This window comes from Hemibagrus wyckioides, linkage group LG20, assembly GCF_019097595.1.
Source record: "Hemibagrus wyckioides isolate EC202008001 linkage group LG20, SWU_Hwy_1.0, whole genome shotgun sequence".
NCBI lineage: Eukaryota > Metazoa > Chordata > Actinopteri > Siluriformes > Bagridae > Hemibagrus > Hemibagrus wyckioides.
Window position 1 is genome coordinate 16,493,188 of NC_080729.1, and position 25,265 is coordinate 16,518,452.

Here is a 25,265-nt window from a genome sequence, read left to right on the forward strand (position 1 = left end):
CAGAAACAGTTGTTAACGAATAATCCAGGCCAGGCTGCTTACATTCTGTATGTGTATATATCAGTCTCTGGCTCAGTACACAGTTTAAGGTAAAGATTGCAGTAAAACAAATTCTCACTTGCCCTATGCAGGCCAAAACATGATTGATAGTGATACTGGAAATGTGCTCTACCCGAATAAGGCATGTATAATATCAGTCAGCAGAATGATGTAAAGCAAAGTAGGTGATCTGAAGCTGAAAAGTATACCTTAAGAGGAAAATATTTGAGTATGTTCTCCTACAAGGCTCTAAAATCAATGTCATGCTCCTGTTAGGAAATGCAATCTTGATTGATTTTATTTGTAACCTTTAGTTTCTCTGACATTAAGACTCGATCTTAATTGTATGTGTAGACTGCATGGGGCAAAAAGGATGTTAAGTCACATTCAAAAGTCATTTCCTCTTCACACAAAGGTCACGTTCACAAATACTCAAAGCAGTAAGTTTCCTGAAGCAATGACTGATACGCAACCATGCAGCCTCGGATGAGGCCTGTGACATCAAAGTTGAACGATGCTTAGAAGCCCTATATCTAACTAGAAAAGTACAGTGCAAGTTCCACCCAAGCCACAAGCGGGCATTCCTAAATGCAGGAAAAATAGCCTTAACTTGTACTTAATGAATACTTACCTAGAAATATCGTAACCTACATGAACCTATTAGAATAAATTGTGCATTGCCTACAGTACATCTTGACTACATGTGTACATTTCAAACTACTTTTTCTCGCATCCCATATTACTTATGAAGATTAGTGCTAGATTAAATACAGACCAGAATGTTTTACCAATGAATTAATCATACTGAGCAGTTAAAGACTCCTCAGACAATAGTGATGTTTCTGCTGGTCTTTGGTAATACATACACAGGGTCTCTGCCTCAAAGAAACTGCATACGCAGATTACATTCACTTATCATTTCTCTCGAAATTAATCTGAAAATTTTCAGTTTGTATAAAGTTTAAAAATTCGAATAGTATTATAATGGTTTCATGCTCACCATAAACTCTTGTCACTTTATTTCTTTTCCTTGTTCCTTTATTCAACAGTGCCATAGTACCAGTTATAATAGGGTTACGTCTAGGACATAATATAATGCAATGTAATATATTATTTTTATTCGGACTCTTTATTTTCTGCTACTGAAAGGAAACGTTCTGCCGTGCGTCACCTGATGTATCAAAAATATACTTTACACCCAATCGCTATCAACTGAATACTGACTTAAACTGATATTTATTGCTAAGTTGTTAACTGAAAAATCAAGAGGAAACATCAAAGAAAACTACAGAACAAAATGTCGTGTAGGTGTAGTCACTAGCCTCTGATATTCTCTATTTGAAAGCATAGCTACACTATGTGCTGACATGTGGCGCCTCTCGAACGGCAGCCGTTCTGTTTCTGAGAGCCGGGGTGCTGAGCTTTGGCCGAGCACAGAGACCACACCTCTCTCTTTCTCTCTCTCTTGCACCTCAGCTCCAGCTCTTTCAGTCAGAACACCGCTCTTTCTTTACTGCTCTACTTGTCGAGCAGTTTGATGAGGGTCTGTCGCAGGTCATTGAGGTCAAAGAGCTTGACATCGAGCATCTGGATGACCCTCTGGACCTCGTTATCGGTGCGGTCTCGATCCTCCAGGGTGGAGGCCAGGCTCTGCTCAGCACTCTGCACCCGCCGCTCCAGATCCAGGTTACGCATCTCCAGCTCCTGAATACAATCGCAATAATATGGTTTGTAATATCACACACTTCAATCACTAATCAAGTTCTAGCATTCTAAGTATGGTTAGCCTCAAATATGTGAAAGGGGAGGAATCTGTTTTAACATCCCACTAAAGGACCTATACACTGACCATGCATAACATTATGACCATCTGGCTAATATTGTTTTGGGCCCTCTTTTGTTGCCAAAACAGCCCTGACCATTCATGCACTGTGTATTCTGACACCTTTCAGAACCAGCATTAACTGCTTCAGCAAATTGAGCAACAGTAGCTCGTCTGTTGGATCTAGAAACAATTTCTGCTGTAGGGTTGTACAATACACCATAACCTATGGATGTGTGTGGATGTACCAAGTCGCTTGTATACATGTGAGTTGCAACAATAACAATGATCATTCAGTCATTTTATGAGCATTGCTATTAAAATAGGAATCTGTCAAAGGTAAAATAATTCTAGCTTTAGTTTTAAACATTAACATCTGGAAAATTGCTTAAGCTTCTACAACTAACCCTAACCCTAAAAAAAAAACAGTTCAGATGTAAAATAATTATATTAAAAGCAATCTCATTTTAAAGTCAGAACTAAAATAGCCTTGGCACAAACCAACACTTTCAGTGAGCTATTTATTGCTGTTCCTTCATTTCAGCACACTAGCTGTAGTGTTTCGGTTCTTGAAAAGCCCTGATCGTGACCAGGTGGCTGTATGAGTAGCGGCTCACACAGGGGCTGCTGTGGCAGTGTATGAAGCTACTGAGGCTCCTTTTTTTGCACCTGTAATCTGTGAATGGCTTCTTCTCTCTCCTGCTCCATCTCATGGAAATTAGACTTCTTCGCCTGAAGAATACGGATTTCCTGAAACACACAGAGCTCCAGAGTTGGTGATACCTGGTGTTAAGATATTGTTTAAGATTGGTAGGATAAAAGCGTCTCTGTGCAAAGTGTCTCCACAAAGCTGCCTGCCTCATAACCTTCACCTCATCTTTAGCTTTGAGTAAAGCCTCCAGTTCCTCCAGGGACTGTGTGAGCTCATCCTTCAGCATGTCGCTGGGCCCCTGGCCTCCACGGCTCTCCAAATCTACCACCTACACACACACACACACACACTAACTCATTCAGGGTTAAAACTGTCTAGGCCAATTATTGACATTTTAAAGGAAAAAACACTGAATTATGCAGTGATCAGCTATTGATCTCCCTCTCTCTCTCTCTCTCTCTCTCTCTCTCACACACACACACAGTACCATGTGACAGGGTACTGAAAGTACATTTCAAAAAAATTTGCCTGAACAGAAATAGAGAGTTCATGTGGCATAGAATCAGAAATACGTGACCTGTCAGTGCAGGTTCAGGAGGAGCATCTTGAATCTCTGTGACCTTCCTGTGGAGAATTACGCTGAGTCTCCTATACATCATAAGCTTGTAAAGTCTGTGTGAAACTGTGTTAGCCCCCTTGGGCAGAGCACATGCTTATTGATACTATAGTTAGCACAACAGTGCTCTCCTTGTTCTCCATTTTCCTAAAAAAATTTTTATCATACCACACGATACATTCATGAAAGATACACAATCTTTCTGTATATATATATATATATATATATATATATATATATATATATATATATGTGTTGGCTGTTTTGGAATATTTCAGGGCCCCAAATAGCACGTTTTCTCTAAACAGTGCAACACAGCATGGTAGAGTTACTAACACAAATCTACAACTACCAAGTAAAGAGTGCCTGTTTCCAATACTTATGAAAAGATGCTCTCTGGTGTTTTTAAAGATCTTTGCCATACAAAAGGTAGCAGACTAATCAAGTGCTTATTATTATTTAACTACAAATATTTGGGAAATACTATTCAAATTTAAATCATTTCCTTTAAATGGGTTGTTTCCTTCATTGCCTCAACACACAGCTAAACTGTAATGGTAGCAACGAGCCAAAGAAAAACGAAGGTGCCAATACTTTTACCCTAGTGGAAACTATTTGAGACCTTATTGTTAAATAGTAATTTCTGAATCTCAGATGGTGTTACTATAAGGCATGCAGTGGATTATAGTACCAGTAAATGAATGATCATTCTAGTAAATAAATTGGCTAAGATAAAGTGTTACTGCTGTGTGTGTGTGTGTGTGGTGCTCTATAATGGACTGGTGTATTCACTGCTCACGCCCAGTGTTCCTGGGATTGATTCTGGATCCACCGGGAAACTGATCAGGATAAAGTGGTTACTGATGGTGAGTAAGTGAGAGAATAAAATCAAATAAATAAAATAATCTGGAAACAAAAAGAGGAAGTATGGCAGGAGGAAGTATGGAGGAAGTTTTTTTTTTTTTGGCAAAATGTCTCATTTGCATACAATAATAAAACATTTGATTATTAAATTTTATTATAATTTTATTAATAAAAATAACAATAAAGTTTTTTTTGTATACTACATGAATATTTTATGTATGTTCCACTTATTATGTATTTTCCGATCTCTGCTTCTGGAAATTAGCAGGTGATGTGCAAGCCAGACGTCATAGACTTACAATACTTATCAAGGCATAAAAACATTTGCAACCAGGTATAGAAAGGAAATCTCCAACCTCGTCAACCAGCTCTAGGCCCTGTAACCTATCACCATACTCTCTCTCTTTCTCTCTCTCTCTCCTCATCTCTTTCTCCATCTCTCTTGTCCTTGACAACTGTCACAGCCCTGCCCTTGGGAAATCAGCACCTTTTCTGCATTATGTCAACAAAACTGACACTCACACAGAATAAAGAAATAAATTAACGGTAGAACTTCTAAAAGGTCTTTGCCATTTGGAAAGTCTTAAGAGATGCTATCTTATTTTTAACTATGTAATGTGCAAAGAAAAATCCCCCAAATGAGGAGCTGACAGTTCCCCTTGGTGATTTTTCATTTCTCCTAACTAGGGCATTGAAAGTAGGATATAGCTGTCCTACAAACCCTACTCTCTCTGTGTCCCATGAGACATGAACCATTTTCAACCACCTGGCCGCCTGATTCATACGAGAGAGAGAGAGAGAGAGAGAGAGAGAGACTTGCTCAGCCAGATTCTTCTTGCCCTTGTCCTTGTGCTAACCAAAAGATTATGAGATAACAAAGTTTAGGCAGACGCCTATAATGTTAAGTGTGATAAGTGATGATCATTTTCCTGGTCGATCCACAACACCTTTTACATGTCATGGAAAGGGGTTTCAGAAACACAGCCACATTCTCACGATAGCTTAAAGTTACATGGGCAGATGAAACACACTTTTACAATGGAAGCCAAATACTAATGAAACAAGTTCACTCTGAAAGATGGAGCCCCTTATAGAACATGTGCGTTATGAATTCATTAGCACGTCTATTTCCTCCTCTGACTCAGAGGCTGAGGTGGTAAGAACATTAGAGACCACCTCTATAGAGCCATTATAGAGTTTATGACATTACGGGCAGGTTCAGTAGGCACTTAGACTGGCTAAAATTTCATAGAAACTCAATGGGATACCATTAGCCTCCTGCCAGGAAGCAGCCTGTAGCTTAAATCTGACCGGATCTGGAACCGACGCATTCAAACAAAAGCAAGGCATGAACATCAATGGTTGAAGAACAAAAAAAAAACAAGCACGACTGGGTTTGAAATGAACAAGGCTGTTTCAGACTGCAGGACAGGAACTGGTCACACACTGTGTTTCCTGACAAATTATAAATCTAAATCACCCATATTAAGAGAGCACTGTAACCTCATTAGCAATCTGATACCCTCCACCATCTAGCGCTTCCATAACAGCTAATAATGCAACTGGGGATCTGATAGATGAAACGACTAATAAGCAAGATCACTGTTGAGTGAAATATCACCTATGTGGAAGGAAAAACAAATTACAGCTGTAGCTAGTGGTCTGAATTCCCTTCCTCTTTGTCAAGGCATAAAGAACTTTGTCTCAAAGGAAAGGTTCATCGAAAGCTTCCAAATAGTTAGGAGACTAATTGGGGTAGGAGTAAATATTTCTTGGCAGGCCAATCAAGTCAAATAGATTATTCACAGTTTTTGCTGATTTTTCCCCATTTACAAAATGAAAAAAAAAAAACAAACAAAAAAAAAACAAAAGCAAACAACACATTTACGTTTGGACTCGTTTCTTTGACTGTACATGCCGAGGCCAGCTCAGAGAAAAAGCACTTAATGCACCAAAACTCCCTCTTTCTCTCTTTCCAGACTGGAGAGAGTGAATGAGGGAGACTGCATTTATTCCTCAATATGGGGTCTCACCTGTTCTCTCAGCCTTTCTGTCTCATCCTGATAGGCTGCCAGCTGCTTCTTCCATTGCTCCACGTTGGCATTAGCCTCGTGCAGCGCTGCCACCAGTTTTGCGTTGCTGTCCTGCAGGGTAAAGAGCTCGGCCTCCAGGTTCATCTCACAGATAGAGCTGTGGAGAGCATGCATGAAGCACCGTTACTTTCACGGATGGACCAGGGCCAGTTTTATTTTAATTCAGCTTCGAATTTAATCAGCTGAAAGTTCCAACGCAAATATTTGAGATGAGTTGAAGTGACTTGGAACTTGATTTCAGGGCCATTTGTCAAGCTAATAATTAAGTCTGGTGACTGTAAAAGAAGCTTTCAGTGGAAATATATTAATGTTTAATTAAAATGTATTAATAAATCATACTTTCAACAGATTTAAACAGTGTCATCAGTAAGGAAAAAATATCCCAGCTTGCACAATTCCTGATTCATTTAGATCAGTGGCTCTGAAAGTATTGGCCAGTGAACCCCAGAAGTCCAAAAAAAAATAGCCAGGGAGTAGAAATCATAACCCAAACAAAGCATTATAATCATAATTATTATATTTATTATGGAGCTCTTATAATTATTAAGTCTATTTCATCCGAATCTCAATAACATCAGCCTGTAAATAATCAGTCAGCTTGGACGTAATGTGCTTGGGTGATCAAAAATAAAAAGGCGCTAATAATATTGTACACTTCCCTGGCTATACGAAGTTTCACAAACTCTGATTCATATGACAAGAGATGGCTCACCAACAAAACCACAAATAAAGTTTGAAAATGCTGTACTGTTTTTTATGGTCACATTTACAGCTGAATAAAACCAGGCTTTCTGAATGAGCAATCATAGGCATTGTTCCCATGCAGCACAGGCTTCACAAATTGGCCTGTAATATTCTAAAATCTCCAAAAGCAAGCAGTTGGCAAATGGGGAGCCCCTGTGCAAGACTATTTTTTGTCAATATATTACCAGAGAAAGGGCAGGAGGCTGTTCGAAGACTCACCATAGCAACCCTTGTTAGAAAGGAGCACTAGTGGCCAATAACTGGCAGACAAAAGAAAGGCAAGTGGAAAGGGGTTAGGAAAAAAAAAAAAAGAAAAAAGCTCAACGTGTGAGTGCATGTGCCGTCACAGATGTACTGGAATCAGCACTTATGTATGACTCAACACTGTAATGGCTGTTCTTCTTCCCTCCTCACTGGGTTCACACTATGAATAGTTCTGAATGGATGAGAGTAAGAGTTCATCAGGGTAGGGAAAAAAATGTACTTAGTGAAACATGGTCTATTTTAGCATTAGCAGTCATGCTGGTGATGATTAAATAACGTTTTGGTCTTTGAGACAAGATTTCAAATCTATCCACATAACAAATGCATTGTAGCTCCTAAGACAAAAAAAAAGGCCAGGCAGGATGCTGCAGATGCCAAAATATAGTGTAATGCTGTTATTTTGGGAACTAATATTACTGATGCATTGGTGCGCAAAAAAAGCAAGATTGCTCTAAACGGTTTTCCGACATGCGTGATTGATGGACCAACCTGTCCAACAAAATAGCCTTTGTCACATATCGCTGACTATAATGGTCTTACCCTTCAGAGAGCATCTTTTTGATACGCTCTTTCTCTGATGAGAGAGTGATGTCTGCGCTCTGGCTCCGGAAGAGTTTATCCTCCGGCCCGTTCACACACATCACCGGTGGTGACTGCAATTCGTCTGAGAGATCCTGCAATACACACATCAGCATGTGGCAAGGTTAGCGTTCACTTTCAAGAGTCTTTTTTTTTTAACATTTCTTTTAGGATCAGACACATATCAGATTGCCTATCACTGTAATGTCATCATGATTAACAGCCCAATTTAATTAAAATGATCGTATCCTATTATGATGTTAAGCCCTATCTCTTACACTCTCAGGACCCAGAGTCTGGTCCAGACTTGCATTCCTCACTCTACCAAGCTTAATACACATATTTCCTGTTAGTGTAACTGCACTTAGCGAATAATTCCTCCATATGCTCTAAGATGTGTGCTTGCATTATAAGCTGAGACTTTTAAGGAGTTTAATGAATTCAACAACACAATACAGAGAAATTCAGTTACACAGGCTAGACTTTTAACAAAAGGGGAAATAAGCTACCGTTATTGAATAGGTCTACGCTGAAAAAGGGCAGATGAATGCCGTCTGGGGGAATACTGAACAATGCATCTACTCTTCGAGGGATACTTAGTAAAATAAAATCAAAATGGATGGGACAGATACTGTACAAAAGCTTAGATAATGTGTCAGGGTACAACAAAGGTAGAATATTACGGAGAGAAGATTGAGTCATTTTATTCCTGTATTCATTCATAATGCAAAATACAACATTAGGGTTCGAGTCTCAACTCAGGTTTACTGTGGGGTTGTCTGGTTTCTTCATACATCAGAAAAACATGCCAGTAGGTGTGAATGAGTGCCTAGGCCCTGTGATGGTCCTGTTCCCACGATAGGGTCCAGATCTGCCATCAGACTGACCACTGAAGATTGGAATTAGACCAGTTGATGTGTTATAGCAGTCTACTTTTGTTTCCTACTTTAGACTCCTGTTTTGGACAGAAGTGGACGACAATGTGATCTTCTGCTGTTGTTGCCTGCCCACGTCAAGGTTCAACATGCGGTGTGTTCTGAGATACCTTTCTGCTCACCGTGGTTGTTAAACTGAGTTACCTCTGATTAGCTCAAACTAGTCTGGCCATTCTCCACTGACCTGTCTCATCACCAAAGTGTTGGGTCAAAGTCATCATGATATTTATTGTGAGCATTATCTGAAGCTGCTGACCTGTCTCTGCATGATTGTAGTTTGCTGCCACATGTACAATTAAATATAATTTGCATGAAACTGCTAATAAAGTAGACACTGAGTGTATTTTTCTACTGAAGCTGGATAATTTAATATCCAGTCACAAACTGAAATTTGTCCAGTTCCCAGTGAACAATTAATAAAAATAAAAAAAACAATCCAATAACTAGTAGTAATGCATGATTGGATCAGTATTACACTGTCAGTCTATTCAAGTTTCAAAGACATGTAATATCTAATAAAAAATTAACTAAAGCAAGTAAATAAAGCAGGTCTTGAGCTTGTTTTTTTTTTTCATTTTAGAGAGCAGCTCCCCTGCTAAAATCTGCTTGGAAAAAAAAAAAGAGGTCACGAGAATAATTATGCAGAGATCATTATCATGCCTGTCAGGGACGTTTAACTAGTTAAAAACCTGAAGATGTCCTCCTATAAGACAATAAAGGACACAGTAAAGGACAAAACAACACGTTCTGTCTCCCTCGTTATAAAGAGCTGCTCATCCCTGCAGCAGTGAGGAAGGATGCAACAGGCTTTAGTAAGAGAGGCGAGTGTCACCGTAGCCCCTGTAGACAGCGTAGTGTGATAAAGCAACGCTTATTTTTGCTGCCACAAATCTGCTCTTAGTAGAAATATCTGTAACAGCCGCACTGCATCACAACAGCAGAGCTTAAAGGAAACCAGAACAGAGGACAGACGTTAGTTCTTGACCCAGGTAACTGTGGTGCTCTTGTCTAGTGCTTCCCAATGGTTTACTAGGATTTTACTGTTGCGCTTTGCGGTATGTTTGGTCATCAAACTGAAAATTTAACAAGACTAATTTTACTTTATCCTAAGTATGTTTATACCAGTGTTGTTGGATTCTTGAGGTTCATATTGCATTCAATATGTTGAAGTCACAGGTTCTGATTAAGGCACTCATTCTAATACATTATGGTTTCTATGGTAACAGCTTACACAAAGACTTGTACGATGGATTCTCCACATGATGAAGACCCTCCAGTGTCAGTGCTTTGTTGCTGTCAGAGGTTTACTTGTACCACAGCACTGCTGAATGCTCAAATCTGATTGGTCAGAAATTATAGGTGCAAAAGGTGAATTTTTTTTCCTGTTATGTTTTCGAATCCATAGCAACAGCTTATACACAGGGACTTGTATCAGGTATGGTGGGCACTCCACATAAAACTAATAATAAATGGATTTATTTTTTATTTTAAAAAAGAAACAAACCATGACTTATTCTAAAACAATAAAGCAGTGTAAAAACACATGAATTCAGCTTTCATTATTAGTCTCATCATGATCCATATTTATAGAGGGTGCTGTTCACAGGTGTTCCCTACTATAACTGCTGGGAATTTTTATGAATTATTCACTAGTGAGGAAGGTCACAAATGTGAGGAGTGTAAGTCTGGACTCTGGTCAAATGCAAAAAACGAACCTCGCTTTGTGTAGCAACTTTTATGTCGTCATCATACAACAATCAATAAATAATAATGTTTCTGCAGCTCCACTTTCTTCAAAGTTTAGTCATCTCAGTGTTTACTGGAATAACGTAGTGACCACAGTATTACAAAATCTATAAAAAAAAGATTCAATATTTTTCTGTTAAATAATCACAATAAGTGTGCACTCAGTGGGAAGTGCACAACTCTAAAGCTTTCAACTGCGTGAGCCTCAACTGTGCTGCTTGTCTGTTGTGCATGTTCCCTAAGAGGAAAGAAGAACAATACTGATGTGCGAGATGTCGTCTATACGCTTGTCTGGCGGTCTTGATTGATTACTGTTGTCTTCTAAGCATGCTTTGAAAGATGCACTGGGAGAAATATGCGACGTGTTCACGATGCTCATAACGCTCGTCACAGACCAGCTGTGCTGCAGTAAAACAAGGAAAGAGTTCTACATACAGTCACTATTTATTCTACCAGCACATTTAGTGACTCACCTGAGAAAACTGTAGAGATCCAGTCGAAAGGCATTATGAAAGAGGGACATGAAAGACAATTACGATGAATGAGTACAGGAGATGTTTTCCAGGATGTGAATATTTTTACAGAAGTAACATTTGATGCCATTAAATGTTCTGGCAACTACACCACTATGCCAAGCTTAAAAAAAATGACAATAAAATTAAACATAAACCACACAGGAAGCCCTGAAGCGCTGAATTAAAAGGTAGGAGTGGTGTTATTGTTCATTTAGCGGAAGAACCCGCTGATTGTTTAATTGCTTCTGATCACGCTTTTGACCTGAAAACAGATTTATTCAGTGGGAGACAGACACTCTGAGCCAAGGCGCAGGACTGCATGGTATAATTTTAATCGCTGCCCTATTTCTCTTCTCTCTTCACCGTGAGATGAATGACCCAGCTGAGGCACGGTTGGGGTGCAATAACCCTTTGCCTACTGCAGTACTTCCACGAAAACAAGTAGCTTTACTGTTTTAGAAAAGCAAACGTCGACTAAAGGACTAGCTAAGAACTGATCATTGACTATTTAATGTCTGATTAATAATTCTCGCATAATGTAAATCACATTTTCAATTCATTTTGATTACGATCTCAGTGGTGAAAATACAAATAATTAAATGTTGAATAGCTGTGTTAAGTCTTGATTCAATTGTCTGGATTGTCTTTAGAATCTTGAGAATTCATTGTGATGCTGAACATGCTTGAAGAGCTCGTCAGCTGTTCCTATTCTGTATATGTGAACAAACAAATGTCCAGACTGACTTGTGTCGCTCTGATCATTAGAAAATACGCCACCCCCGAGTAGAGACAGTTACTGCCTCTAAACTCCCAGCCACGAATGGTTGTGGCATTGTCAGGAATTATGATCTCCAACAATCTCCAATGTTTCCTACTGACCCCAATGCTTATTTAATAAAAAGAGACAAAGACCATAATGGCTTCGATCCTTTAGCATGATTTGATTTTAGAAATCCATTCAAGTGTGTGTGTGTGTGTGTGTGTGTGGGAGTGTTTGTGAGAATGCACCTGTGGGGCTGCGATGTTCAGGGCAGCATTAGCCAGCTCCATCTTGTCTTGTGATTTCTCTCTAGCTAGCCGAGCAGCTTCTTTGACCTCCTTAAAGCGCTCAGAAAACTGTAACAAAAAAAATCCACACTGATGTGAATTACATAGTATTATATTAATGTATAGAGTTAGCTTTGGACAAATTGTCAAATTGCCACTGCCATCTGTAGCCTCCACTTGCAGCTATCCAGCAAATACCTTGTTGTGTAATTTAAAAGTAATTAGCTAAAACCAAATCTGAGCCTGCAGACACATAGCAGAAGAAGCATGATATTACATATGATTATTCTAATCATGTTGTGTTTTAATGCGCAATAAAAGCTTAGTTTAAAAGAACATTCTTTAGTTCACATCTGACCATGAACAAAATGATTTCCCAAAAGAACCGGGGGCCTTTAAATGCTGAGCATTAAAGTGTGCTGCTGTGAGATTTACCTGGTTAAGCTGCTGCTCAGTGGCAAAGCCCAGGCCGTACACCGTGTTAGCCCTGCTGTCTGCCCACTGGCCAAACTTCTGGGATGTCTTAGTGAATGTCATGTTGGGTGTGATGGTGCTGTTGATGATAGCCTGCAGAGACAGAGGGCAGCTCTGAGTTTTGGCAGATAACAGACACTGGTGAAATATTCATTGTGACTTATAAGCATTGATGGCAGGTATACATGAGCTAGCTCAACAAATGTCTTAAGGCAGATTATTCTGGATTGCTTCCTTCAGCCCCCATTCTCTTGGCAGAGAGAATGTTCTTGTTGTTGCAGGTCGCAACAGCGGATTATTCAATCCACATATTGAATTTTTACACAGTTTTAAGGATTCCTCAAGCAATCCTCCGATTTTATCTGGGCTTGGGATGACCTGTACTGAGAGTTAACCCCTCAGTAGCTGTGCTAGTTCCCTGCCCGGAAATCACAGTGGTCCAGCATTCCAGACTCCCACTCCAGAAGCAGTCATGCAAGCCCAAGCCATGACACTACCACCACCAGGTGGTAAACAGATGAGCTTGTTTGTTTTGGCTGATGCGCAGATCCTTTCTTTCCTCCACACTTTGGTCTTTCCATAATTTCTCGTAGTTAATTTTGGTTCTAGAACTTTTGTGGATCATCTCTGTATTTCTTTGTGAGTTCCTCTGATCTTTGATGCTGATGTGTGGTTTGCATCTTGTGCTCTGGCCTCTTTATTTCTGTTCTTCTTCAAATGGTGGCTTCTGAGACCTTCAGCCCTGCCCTGTGAAAGTTGTTTGTGATGTCACTTGCTGTTGTTTTTGGGTTTTTCTTCACAGCTCTCACAATGTTTCTGTCGTCAGCTGTTGTTGTTTTTCTTGGCCGTTCTGTTCCCCGTCTGTTGCTCAGTACACCAGTGGTTTCTTTCTTTTTCAGGACATTCCAAATTGTTGTATTGTCAATTCCCAATGTTTGTGCAATGCCTTTGATTGAGTTTCCCTGTTTTCTCAGCTTCAAAATGGCATGCGTTTCTCCCATAGACAGCGTTTCTCTGCTCTTTAAATTGGTTTATCCTTTTTAACAACAAAGGCAGACTTTGCAGGTGAACCTGAAGGCTGAAACCAAGAGTAGATGTTCAGACCTAAACTACTTGTCAGCTGTGTGTTCCAATATTTTTGGGTGATCTGATACACAATGTGTTTTGTGTCATTGTTTCGTTTAATATGTCTACATATGAAAAGTAGTAAATAAAAGAATTCTAAACTTTATTCTCAAAGTCATCATTTGATCTCAAACCCAAATGTCTTTAGTCAACAGCAAAAAATATTAAATTGCTAAACAAAACTAACGAATTGGAGGGGACTGTATTTACCTGCCTATATGTACTCTATTACTGCTAGCTCTTTTCCTGCTCTTCACTGTGCAAAAATAAAAATAAATGCTGCAATTTATTCACAAAACTGCAGTTTCTGTTAGCCGTAAGCCAGTTGACATTTCAGGGACCGTCTGTCTCAAGCTCTCGCACGAAATACATCAATCTACATGCAGGATGCAGGCTGCTGTGTTTACTGGTGTACGCTTCTACTCAGTAGCCTCACAGCACTGAAAAACCCGAACTCTGGTCCTGCTTTCAAAGCATAAACGTAAAGTCTGAACGCCTAATAACGGCTTTGAACCTATCAGGGTTATTACTGTGCACTCAGTTCTGTAATCATCCTCTCTCTTTGATATAAAACAGACCATTGATGTGTAATTAAACACCATCCTCACATGTTCGGCAGGCTTTTGCTAGATAAAGAGAAACCGTCTATCAGGTTTCTTTAAACCAAACATGCATCAGAGAGTGTATCAAGTTCTCTTTTTTTCCCTTTCTCACTCTCTTTCTAAAGGTCTTGTGACTAGATTACCAGGTTGGCAGGATTAAAAAAAAAAAAAGGGGGAATTGAACTCGTGTGAGGTCGAGGTGGAATTAAAATGAAGAAATGTAGGTCAGTTTGGGAGTGTACAGAGCGCAGAGCTTTAATGCACTTCAGTAAGCTGTCATTATATGACCAGCTAAAGCTTAGTAGGGGTGGTTGAGGGGGAAAAATAAAAAAATCACACCAAGTGTATTTAATTTATTTTCACACACACAGCACTCAGTTACTGACCACTCAGGACACGGAAAGAAAAAATTATAGAGTACTAAATTCTATGACCTATCTTTACGTTCATCTAAACATACTGATCATCCATAATTCCTCGTGTATAATAATGCTGTACTTATATGCAAGGTCACCATGGACTGTTTTATATTCTGCAACTTCATATCAGTCATCAGTTGATCTATTTCATAAATGACCTATTTCCAACCATGAAGCAGGGCTTAACTGGATATTTTTATCTCTGTGAATGCACTCAGGGCATCCTGATGGCGCACTGCTGCCTCACTGTTCAATCCTGACCTCAGGTTACTGTCTGTGTGGAGCTTCGTATCTTCCCCCAGTGTCTGTGTAAGCTTCCTCCAGGTTTTCAGAGATCCATCTATCTAAACACATGACAGTAGGTGGAATGAGTGTAATAAAATGTCCCTAGGTGTGAATGAGTGTGAATGACAGACGTCTTATGGAGAGTGTATTCCCCGTACTTATCCCTGGACTTCCAAGGAATGACCCTGACCGGGACAAAACCGATCTTTAAAATGAATGAATGAATTAATGAATGTACTCTAACTCTATCAACATGCCCAGATAGAATGTTTAAAAATTGGTGTACTTGTCTTATATCTGGAGTCACATCATGTCTTATATCTGGAAATTGAGTCAGCTAAGCTGCTCGGATGAGCAGTGAAACGTTTCAATCTAACCAGAAGGAAGTCCAGTTGACATGACTCAACTTCCAGATAACAGCATCTGGATGACTGAGAATCTTCACAATCTGCCTGTCTTATAGATCATACAAATCAAAATAAACCTCCCAGCTAAACTAATATTCTCCTATTCACTGTCCAGTACTCAAAAAAAAAAAAAAAAACGTGACTCAATACTTTAGACATCCACACTGCACAAAAAGCACAATCTGCATTCTAGAGGTGATCTCTGCCTTTCCTCATTGATCAACACTTCCATCTCTCAAGATCCTCCTCCCCGGAACGCTGCTCCTCCAGCCAGAGAAGCCTGGAGATTCACTCTATCAACAGACATCGATTATCCACACTGGCTAAAATGGGCAGCTAAATCCCTCATCAAAAACTCCACTTTCTGTGCTGCTTTACTGAAGGTGAAATCTGATAGTGTTTTTGATAGAAATCTTCTTTTATAGAAACCTTTTCTAATCTTAACAATTGTTAAAGATGATTTAATCCAATCAATTTCAGCCATGTCCTGGTGCTGTATAAATACACTGGAGAAACAAATATTAAAGTCAAAATTTTGTGCTGTACTAGGGTAATAATGAGGCAGCTTCATCTACCATGATCTAACATCCAGGTGAGAAGCAGCTCCCACATTAATAAAAAGGGACGACTGGCTCACCTTGGTGCCTCCCACACTGATGATGCGGTAGGCATGCCGATTGGCATCGTAGAAGAAAGAGACGGTAACTGCATGCTTGCTGGCTGGGATCCAGTTGCGCTTAGTAGCTGGATCGATCTGGAACACGTGCGCTCGGGTACTGAAAATGGGTTGCTCCCTAAGTGAGAAACAGAAAATGACAGATCACCAGAACAAGATTATGTATTTAAGAAAGTGAATGACATAATCAGGCATAACATTATAACCACTGAGAGGTGAATTGAATAACACTGATTATCTCCTCATCATGGCACCTGTTAGTGGGTGGGATATATTAGGCAGCAAATGAACATATTTTGTTCTCAAAGTTGATGTGTTAGAAGCATGAAAAATGGGCAAGTGTAAGGATTTGAGCAATTTTGATGAAGGACCAAATTGTGATGGCTAGACGACTGGATCAGAGCATCTCCAAAACTGCAGCTCTTGTGGGGTGTTCCCGGTCTACAGTGGTCAGTATCTATCAAAAGTGGTCCAAGGAAGGAACAATGGTGAACCAGCAACAGGGTCATGGATGGCCAAGGCTCATTGATGCACATGGGGAGCAAACTACTACCTACTGTTGCTCAAATTGCTGAACAAGTTAATGGTTAATGGTAATTGGTTCTGATAGAAAGTTTTTGACAGCAAAAGAGGGACCAACAAAATATTAGGAAGGTGGTCATAATGCTATGCCTGGTCGGTGTACAAACACACACACACACACACAAAGATACCATTAAACACTTAAGCACAATAATTTATATGCATGAAGGACTTTCATGGGATCTTACAGCATATGCAGTTTTCCATTAATATGAATATTAATGTAAATGATGAATAAAATTTACTTCAGTCCAGCATTTTAATGTTTGTGAGCTTTAGAAGCTAATGATTTTGGTACACAAATATAGTAAAATACTCATTAGCTAACCCACTCGCTAACACATTCCTGTATACAGCGCAGATGTGTCCCAAGATCATGGACCTGATACTGAAATCCGAAAGCCTTTCTATCCAACTCTATACTTAATCATGTAGCCCTGCTGCAAGGTTAATGGCTTGTAAAAGATTCAGATAGGGCTGCTTTTACTAACTAACTTTAACACGGCTGCATCATTAAGGATAGAGTGTGTGAAAGTGCTAGCAGCTCTGAGTGGTGTTCTGGTAAAATCAGCTATTAGGTGAAAATCAAACGCGACACGCCGCCCTTACATTAACAACACTACGGCAGGGATGAGAGCAATCACAAATAAGATCATGTTTATTGAAAGTGTTGCATATAGCAGAATGTGAAAACCTCTCTCTGTCTATCTGAAGGCTTTAGTTTATGTATTTTCAGCTTTTTAACAGTAAAAGCATTTTACTTGTCCAGTCTGCTGGACCAGAAGGACATTATAAGGACATTTCTACTACTAATAGCCACAGCTGAATTCCAGCACTAAACCACAGTCCAGCGTGAATGTGAAGCATACAAACACTTCAACAGCTTGACAGACTATGTGGTCACACTAACAAATTCATAGCATGTCGTGACTAAGAGGCTCCTAATCCTGGGCCAGGACATTTATGCCCTTTCTGTCCCTGCGTGTGTGACCGTGTTGTGGATGTCTCCTGGTTACAGGGTAAATATTTGAAGGTCTCAGAGCAGTAGCCTTGTTTTGGCTAGCTCCTCTAGCAAAGATTGAAGCCTCATCAAAAGTCAATGTCAACAGGGACAGGATTAAACTCAGCCCGGCAGAAGAAATGTAGGAGAAGATGTCACTGGTCTGTACATCAGAAGAAAGAGAAAGGAACTCCGCCAAGTCACAGGGATGGAAGTGTTACCCTCCAGATGGAATAAGAAAATAAGAAATAGGAAAGTAGATGAATCTGGCTTTGTTGTTCCAAGTGTTCTGAAGTCACAAATCCCTAATTGGTATTTGTCTTCCTACACGGTTTAGAAAGCGACACAGACTGAAGACTGACAGCCAGGATGGAAGCAGGAACACTAGACCTTTTAGATTAAAAGTGGTGTACACCGATCAGCCATAACATTATGAGCACTGAGAGGTGAAGTGAATAACACTGATTATCTCCTCATCATGGCACCTGTTAGTGGGCAGGATATATTATGCAACAAGTAAACATTTTGTCCTCAAAGTTGATGTGTTAGAAGCAGGAAAAATGGGCAAGCGTAAGGATTTGAGAGAGTTTGACGAAGGGCCAAATTGTGATGGCTAGACGACTGGATCAGAGCATCTCCAAAACTGCAGCTGTTGTGGGGTGTTCCCGGTCTGCAGTGGTCAGTATCTATCAAAATTGGTCCAAGGAAGGAACAGTGGTGAACTGCCGACAGGGTCATGGGCGGCCAAGGCTCACTGATGCACGTGAGGAGCGAAGGCTGGCCCGTGAGCAACTACTGTTGCTCAAATTGCTGAAGAAGTTAATGCTGGTTCTGATAGAAAGGTGTCAGAATACACAGTGTAACTAAAATGATGAACAATCTGATTGCACAACACAATTCATTTACTAACCATCCAAGATAAAAAGGTGCTCATCGAATCCAGTTCAAACGTACTCAGACATACATAACTGAAGGAGCAGAGCAAGAGTCGTGAATGTTTTTTTGGAAACAAGAGAGCAAGAAAAAAAGGACCATTGTTTTGTTTTAAATGACATTACAATAGGGCAAATATCTGACATTAGAAAAGGTCTGCAGTAGAATTAAAACACAGGGAGGTTAAGTGCCTGATGAGTCATTGTGGAAAAGGGACATCCAATACATGGCCATTTAAAAACACCATAAATGTTCTTATTGTGTATTCCTCGGAGAGTTCGCTAAAGACCAACACAGCAGTGAAGAGAGCAAAGAATCTATCCTGCAGTCACCTACAAAACCTTTCTGGAGGTTCGGACTGAATTTACTCACTCGGTATAAAACAACATCGCTGTTAGACGGAGGCATGTCTGGCACACGGTCATCTCTGCATCAGTGGAACAAGACACTCATTTACAATGTAGTAAAAAAAAGCCCATTGTTACCATACAACAAACATTCAGCTGTTGAGCACACTATACTTAATAGCTATGGATATAAAATAGATAAAGGCATTTTTTTTTTTACAGCTGTAACGGATGACTGCTCCAGATTATAAAGCTGACCTTATTTTTATAGCTGTAATGAATAGCTGCAAGCTCCTTGCACAAATTAGCGAGCACAAACAACTCAGTATCACAAACGTTATAGAAAACAGATCACTGGAGGACAAATCATAAAATCATTAGCTACCCAATCTGTCCTCACACTGCAGGAATATTATCGGAGTTTGGCAAATGTTTTTATTTTCTTTCAATATGTTTAAAGGCAAGATTTGAGTATTGTGCTAGCAGGTGAGTTACACGGCCACATGCCTAGCAAAAATCGTCCTGCTGTCAAACCAATCGCTCCGTGCTGATGGATCACATGTACTAAATTTGCAAAAGTCAGCAGGGTTTATTTTGTTCCCTGAACACGATATCTGCTTGTGTCCATGCCACCGATTTGTCCACCTCTGACAAAGACAGGCTCATTTACTAAACTCTGCACTGATGCTGCCTGATCAGGGTTTCAGCAGCCGTCTAATTCTCTTTCTCATCTCTGTGTAATCCTCACTGGTGTCTCAGATCACACAGTGCATTCCAGCACCGGCATGCATACACACACTAATCGCTGAGATGATTGCAGCGCCATCCGAATGAGATCACCTTCCATGGCCACGTCTCTGGGACTCCACCGGACCCTGGAGCGACTCTCGAGGGTGTGTGTGTGTGGGTTTGGGGGCTGGTTCATTAGAGGAGTGCGACACTCACAACTTGCTTTGGGTTCTTTATCTATTCGTCACACATCCTTATCCATCACATTAACTTTTTTTTTTGGAAAAGACATTGTGCAGAGGGAAAGTCCAGATCATATGTCTTGGGTTTTTTCTTAGCACTAATCACAGAGACAGGACAACATTATGTGGTTAAACAAATTGATTTTTTTTTCCTTATTCTGCTACATCAAAATTACTGACAAAAGAGACTTTTTTTCTGCAATAACAAAACCAAGCCTTCTCACCTGGATGAAATTAAACATATTTTACACTTCAACAGCCTAATGATCAAAACTAGACATGTTTTCGAGAACATTGTGCAGGACAAAATAGCAAACATTTGCTTTTTCATGGCACAAACAGCATAAACAAACCGAGTCTATTATATATGCAACAAGCAGTGCTTTTAGGCCTGTCCCTGAGCTCCAATACTTCCAGTTCATAAGCCAGTATCACAAAACAGTTCCAGCTTCCTGGTTCCTAAAGTTCGAGTACTTTAGAGAGTAAAGAAAAGCCTAAATAGTCAATGAGACAACTAGTTAGAAATTCTTTGTTTCCACTAGTTCCAGAGATGTTACCTGACTACAGCGTTTCTCAGAAACTCAAGAAGATAATACAGATAATATACAACACACACACACATGCACACCACACATACACACACACATAAATACATTGATATGCACTTTCACCCACAAGCAAACAGTAAAGAAATCTACACTTACTACACAAAAAAGTGCATCTGTAAAAGTGTGTACATCCTGTGTGTGCGTGTGTGTTGATGTAGCCATCAAGAGACAAGTTTTGCTTTGACTGCCTACAAATTTCACTGATTTATTGCCAGATATATACATTCCTAATGAAGCAATTACTGCCAAATGTTACTAAGCAAACAGCCTCTTGATAAAACTGCTTACAGCTGCTCAGTGCTGCTAGAAAGCAGAAAGACAAGCCTGACTGAAGCACTGCATAAGGACAGTGTGTGTGTGTGTGTGTATGTATGTATATATATATATATATATATATATATATATATATATAGTGATGGTATATATCATGCGTGTGACAAATACAATCCACTAAAGCAAATCAGCATTTGTACTCAAGTATAGCTGTAACATACAAGCTATGTTTCAAATGTGTCTGCCACTCCACTGTAATATTTCAACAGCATGTCTCCCTTTTAATTGCTGCACTTTCATGCCGGCTATAATACCTCATCAATCATGTTAACCACCTACAGTATGTTAAAAGAGCGATTAGGCTGAACGATTTCCCCAAGTTTTGTTGTGTCAGAATGAACTTTGCCATTGTCAAAGGCTCTGCGCTTGAACGTGTGAGGTCATCTGAAGGACAAGCGGCGCCGTTCGGTTAGAAATGAGGCCATCCCCTCACCTTGAGAGCTTCGAGAAAGCCTGATCTAATTAACCCGATGCTCTCTTGCTATTATCCGGACCAACATTAAGCTTGTCTGAACTCCCCAAGGTCGTGTCTGTAAAACACTTCAGCTGATACAAATCATGAAGCAGACATTTCACATAGCTCTATGCTGACGGAGAATGTGCCGGCTTGGCTTTTCATACCAAATCCCATGACCTTTTTGGTGATGCTCTATGAAAGAGTTTCCCCCAATCGCACTGCACCTCTTCCAGAGGAGCTTAATTAAGCACTACAGCGTAGTTAAAAACAGATTTGAGAAATGAAACTTGGGCAAATGCAAAGCGGAAATGGCAAACCTGTGAATATTTTATAAACACATCACACTTTGCTTCAGGGCCAAGAGTTCAATAGTGTGGAAAAAGGGATGTAATGTGATGTGTAACCTGAATCATGCTGGGAAATGTAAAGGGCCAGATGGGAAGCTGATCAGGGGAACGGCTTGGGGGTTTATTGGGGAAGATGAGGGGTGAAGATGTTTACTGGGCATATGGTGCTGCTTACCTTTCTCTGTGGGACGGAAACATCCTTACTGGACAAATGAAGACCTTTTTCTGCAACGGAAAAAAAGAGGCAGGATAAAAGCGTTATAACTCACATGGACACACAATTCTAAAACATTATTCTGAAAACACATAGGAATTGATTTGCGTGTTTGCTGAAAGTAGAACAAGTGAAGAGCCCTCACGCTAACAGCTACCATTTAATACATAATACATACTTATAACCTAATCTTGCTACTGACTATTTATTCCATTATAACCCCATTCTCTCTGTATGACCCAATTACACTTACTCATCTGCACATTCACCAATGTAATTAATGCATAATAAAGAGTGACTACAACATGCATTAAAACAAACTACAATATTTTTAGATCCCCATTGTGCACTTTATCATAATGCCAATAGTCAAGCCTGGCCTCAACAGACTGTTAGGTGCAACATATAGGCCATGTATAAATAAATAAATAAATAAATAAATAAATAAATAAATAAATATCACAGTATGTGATGAGTTTTATATTGCAAATATTACATCACTTATAATTTACAGCATACTAGTAAATCCCTCATGCAGGAGGAACAGTAAAGGTACCAAAGCATGTCATTATGTGGTAGTGTCACAGTTTTATCAAGATAGGCAAAAATGCACAAGTAAGAAACCAGAACTGTAAAAGATGCAACATGGATAACCCAAACAGTCTCAGTAGATAATCTCGCCTGGACACTTATACATTATACTCCTTAGAACGATGTTGTAATCATAAACACTGAGGTGTGCTCATCTCAAGACGGTGAACATCCTTTCATCCTTTCAATGCACTTTGTGAACCGTTTGTCTTTATAGTATAGTGTTGAAGATGAGTGAGGATTCTACATGAGTCTGGTTCCACTCAAGGTTTCTTCCACACGTCATTTCAGTAAGCTTTTTCCTCGCCACTGTCTCCTCTCACTGGGATCTAAACCTGCACCCTGATTTCTGTAAAGCTGCCTCTTGACAATTGCAATTGAAGGGAATTTTCTGACATGGGGACAGGGTTAAAGAGCAGCTTGAATCATTTTGGCTGAGATTTTTATTATTATTATTATTATTATTATTATTATCATTGATTCTCATAAAAATCCCATATTACAACTGCAACAGCAAGTCAACAAGTGTCAGGCAAAGTGCTGAACAAAACAAAATTTTAAATAAAAGTGTACAAATACAAATAGTATCGATATGTCCATACAGGGATATCCTTGATGCATTGTGCATCCTTCACTGAATAAAGCTAAAGGTCTTTCTCTTTCTCACTCTCTCTCTCTCTCTCTCTCTCTCTCTCTCTCTCCCTCTCTCTCTCTCTCTCTCACACACACACACACACACACACACACACCTGCACCCTGAGAAGCAAAAACTGCACTTTGGCACAGTGACTGTAATTTTTAGACGAATACTGTACAGCAACAACAAGTTGTAACAATCTGCCTAGATACAGATTTTCTCCCGCCTGAGGCACTAGTACACACACACACACACACACACACTACACACTTCACTCACCCCATTTCGTTGTCAATGCAAAAAGACAGGAATGCTCATTGCCCCCTTGACAGTGAGGGAACTGCAGAAACCGCAGAGACTCCTGGATCTCTCGAGCTGCGTCCGGATGCGTCCCAATTAAACAGCCGGAATTACCGCGAGAGGAGCAGAGAGCCTAATCGGTTCAGTTCCAAACGCGACTTTTTAAACTAAACCCGTTAAACCTCGACGGTAAAAACGAGACAAATGCATACTGAACATCCTGTGTGGAGTTTCTCTCCTGTTCCCCCTCCTCCTTCTTTCTTTCTTTCTTTCTTTGGCTGCACTTCGGTAACCTTGCGGACAGCAGCAAAAAAACTCTCCGCCGCTCTCTGCTCAGCGTGCACGCGCCAAACTCCTCGCTCGCGACGCCGCGCCACTCTTGGCAACTCGTTGAAAAAGAGGGCGTCGATCTGTCACGCGTTTTCCTGTCCGCCGATTTGCGTTACGGGCGAGCCCGAGCAGCCGCGGCACAGTTGCCGGTGTCACGCGCTGCCTCCGTACTCGCTGGGCTTTTAAAAGGGCGCTCGCGTGCGCCACCTGCAGCACGGACAGCGGTGAGGGCGCGAGCCAGGAGCAGGAGGCTTGCTTTATATCGGGCTGCGTCCCAAATCTCACACTCGTCGCAACCTGCTCAGTATACATACACTCTGCCTGCACGTATTTTAGGAACACCTGTACACACTCGTGCAGGTGTCCATCATGTGGCCGCAGTGCAGTGCATAAACATAATGGACATCAGATACGGGTCACGAGCTTAAGGTTCATCTTAAAGACGAGAATGCTGAAAAAATGTGAACTCATTTGTTCGAACTGTGGCATGATTGTTAGTGCCAACCTGGCTGGATCGAGAAATTTGAGTAACTGCTGATCTTCTGAGATTTTCACATCCAACTGTCTCTAGAGTTTACCTAGATTGGTGAAGAAAAACAAACTAGTGAGCATCAGTTCTGCAGGCAGAAACACTGTTGGTGAGAGAGGTTCAATAGGCTATTTGATTTTAATGGATGGTTACAGTCATGGTGTCAAGATCAGAAATTACCCTTTGTTGATAACTGGAATGTTTTTTGGGAGCATCCTAGGCTCTACCATACTGATGGCCTGCACCCTAGCAGAATTGGAGCAGCAGTCCTCTCGGACAACATTTCCAGGACACTACACACCATCTGACTGGTAAGTCACACCTCAGATCGCAATTATAATAGCTAGGGTTCAACTCACCATACTGATACAAGTGCACACAAAGCTCGTCCTATAGTGTCTGTTCCCCGAAGAGTGAGAACAAAGAAAAAATTTGTTAAAAGCTCTTGAAATTATCTAATCACCAGAAAACCAGAAAAAGGCCAAATAAGCATCCAAAAACTATTTCTAAAGTTTGTGCTTCTCAACATTAGATCCCTTGCACCTAAAGCACTTATTGTTAATAAAATGATATCAGATTATAGTCTTGATGCACTCTGCCTTACAGAAACCTGGCTTAGACCAAATGACTACATTGGTCTGAATGAGTCTATTCCGTCAGGATATGTCTATAAGCATGAGCCCCGTCAGACTGGTCATGGAGGTGGTGTTGCAACTATCTATAACAATTTCCTTACTGCTCTTCAGAAAACAGGACCCAGGTTTAACTCATTCAAAGTGCTTCCTTAATGTTGCACTCACTCACATACATAATAATTCCCTGCTACTATATCTTGCTCTGCCCACCGTATATAGACCCCCGTGGCCCTACATTGATTTTCTTAAAGAGTTTGCACATCTACTCTCAGACCTATTGATTAATTTCGACAAAGTGTTGATTGTAGAAGACTTTATCATTCATGTAGACAATGCTAATGACGCTTTAGGACTCGCATTTAATAAATTCCTTTGGGGTTAAACAAAACATTACTAGACCAACTCATCATTTTAATCATACGCTAGATTTAATTATATCCCATGGAACAGATGTCACTGATATAGATATTGTACCTCAAAGCGATGATATCACAGACCATCACCTCTTAGCAGTGGTGGGCCGTGCACTTCACACCTAGGCCTTCAC

General features: G+C 40.2%; 1 protein-coding gene across 2 annotated transcripts; it reads right to left on the reverse strand.

The window, feature by feature from the left end:
- Nucleotides 1-5: 5 nt before the first annotated feature.
- LOC131371068 (homer protein homolog 3) lies at nucleotides 6-23,693 on the reverse strand. 2 transcript variants are annotated; one of them, XM_058418817.1, is made up of 10 exons: nucleotides 23,204-23,689; nucleotides 21,658-21,707; nucleotides 15,866-16,022; nucleotides 12,352-12,483; nucleotides 11,878-11,985; nucleotides 7,635-7,768; nucleotides 6,027-6,183; nucleotides 2,734-2,841; nucleotides 2,531-2,611; nucleotides 9-1,743 (listed from the first exon to the last, which is right to left on the reverse strand). In XM_058418817.1, the coding sequence occupies exons 2-10, from the start codon at nucleotides 21,678-21,680 to the stop codon at nucleotides 1,558-1,560; spliced, it is 1,086 nt and encodes a 361-aa protein (XP_058274800.1). In that variant the 5' UTR covers nucleotides 21,681-21,707; nucleotides 23,204-23,689; the 3' UTR covers nucleotides 9-1,557. The 2 variants fall into 2 exon arrangements, with proteins under 2 accessions (XP_058274801.1, XP_058274800.1); XM_058418818.1 differs by lacking the exon at nucleotides 2,734-2,841 and having other exon boundaries at nucleotides 6-1,743; nucleotides 23,204-23,693.
- Nucleotides 23,694-25,265: the final 1,572 nt, after the last annotated feature.

What these genes read in the sequence shown, in the direction of transcription:
- LOC131371068 (XM_058418817.1), bottom strand. Translation starts at nt 21,680, where the DNA reads ATGTTTCCGTCCCACAGAGAAAG. An exon ending in TTTCCGTCCCACAGAGAAAG is followed by an intron (nt 16,023 to 21,657) that starts GTAAGCAGCACC and finishes TTTCTCACTTAG; the next exon opens with GGAGCAACCCATTTTCAGTA. An exon ending in CAGAAAGGCTGAGAGAACAG is followed by an intron (nt 2,842 to 6,026) that starts GTGAGACCCCAT and finishes GTGTGTGTGTAG; the next exon opens with GTGGTAGATTTGGAGAGCCG.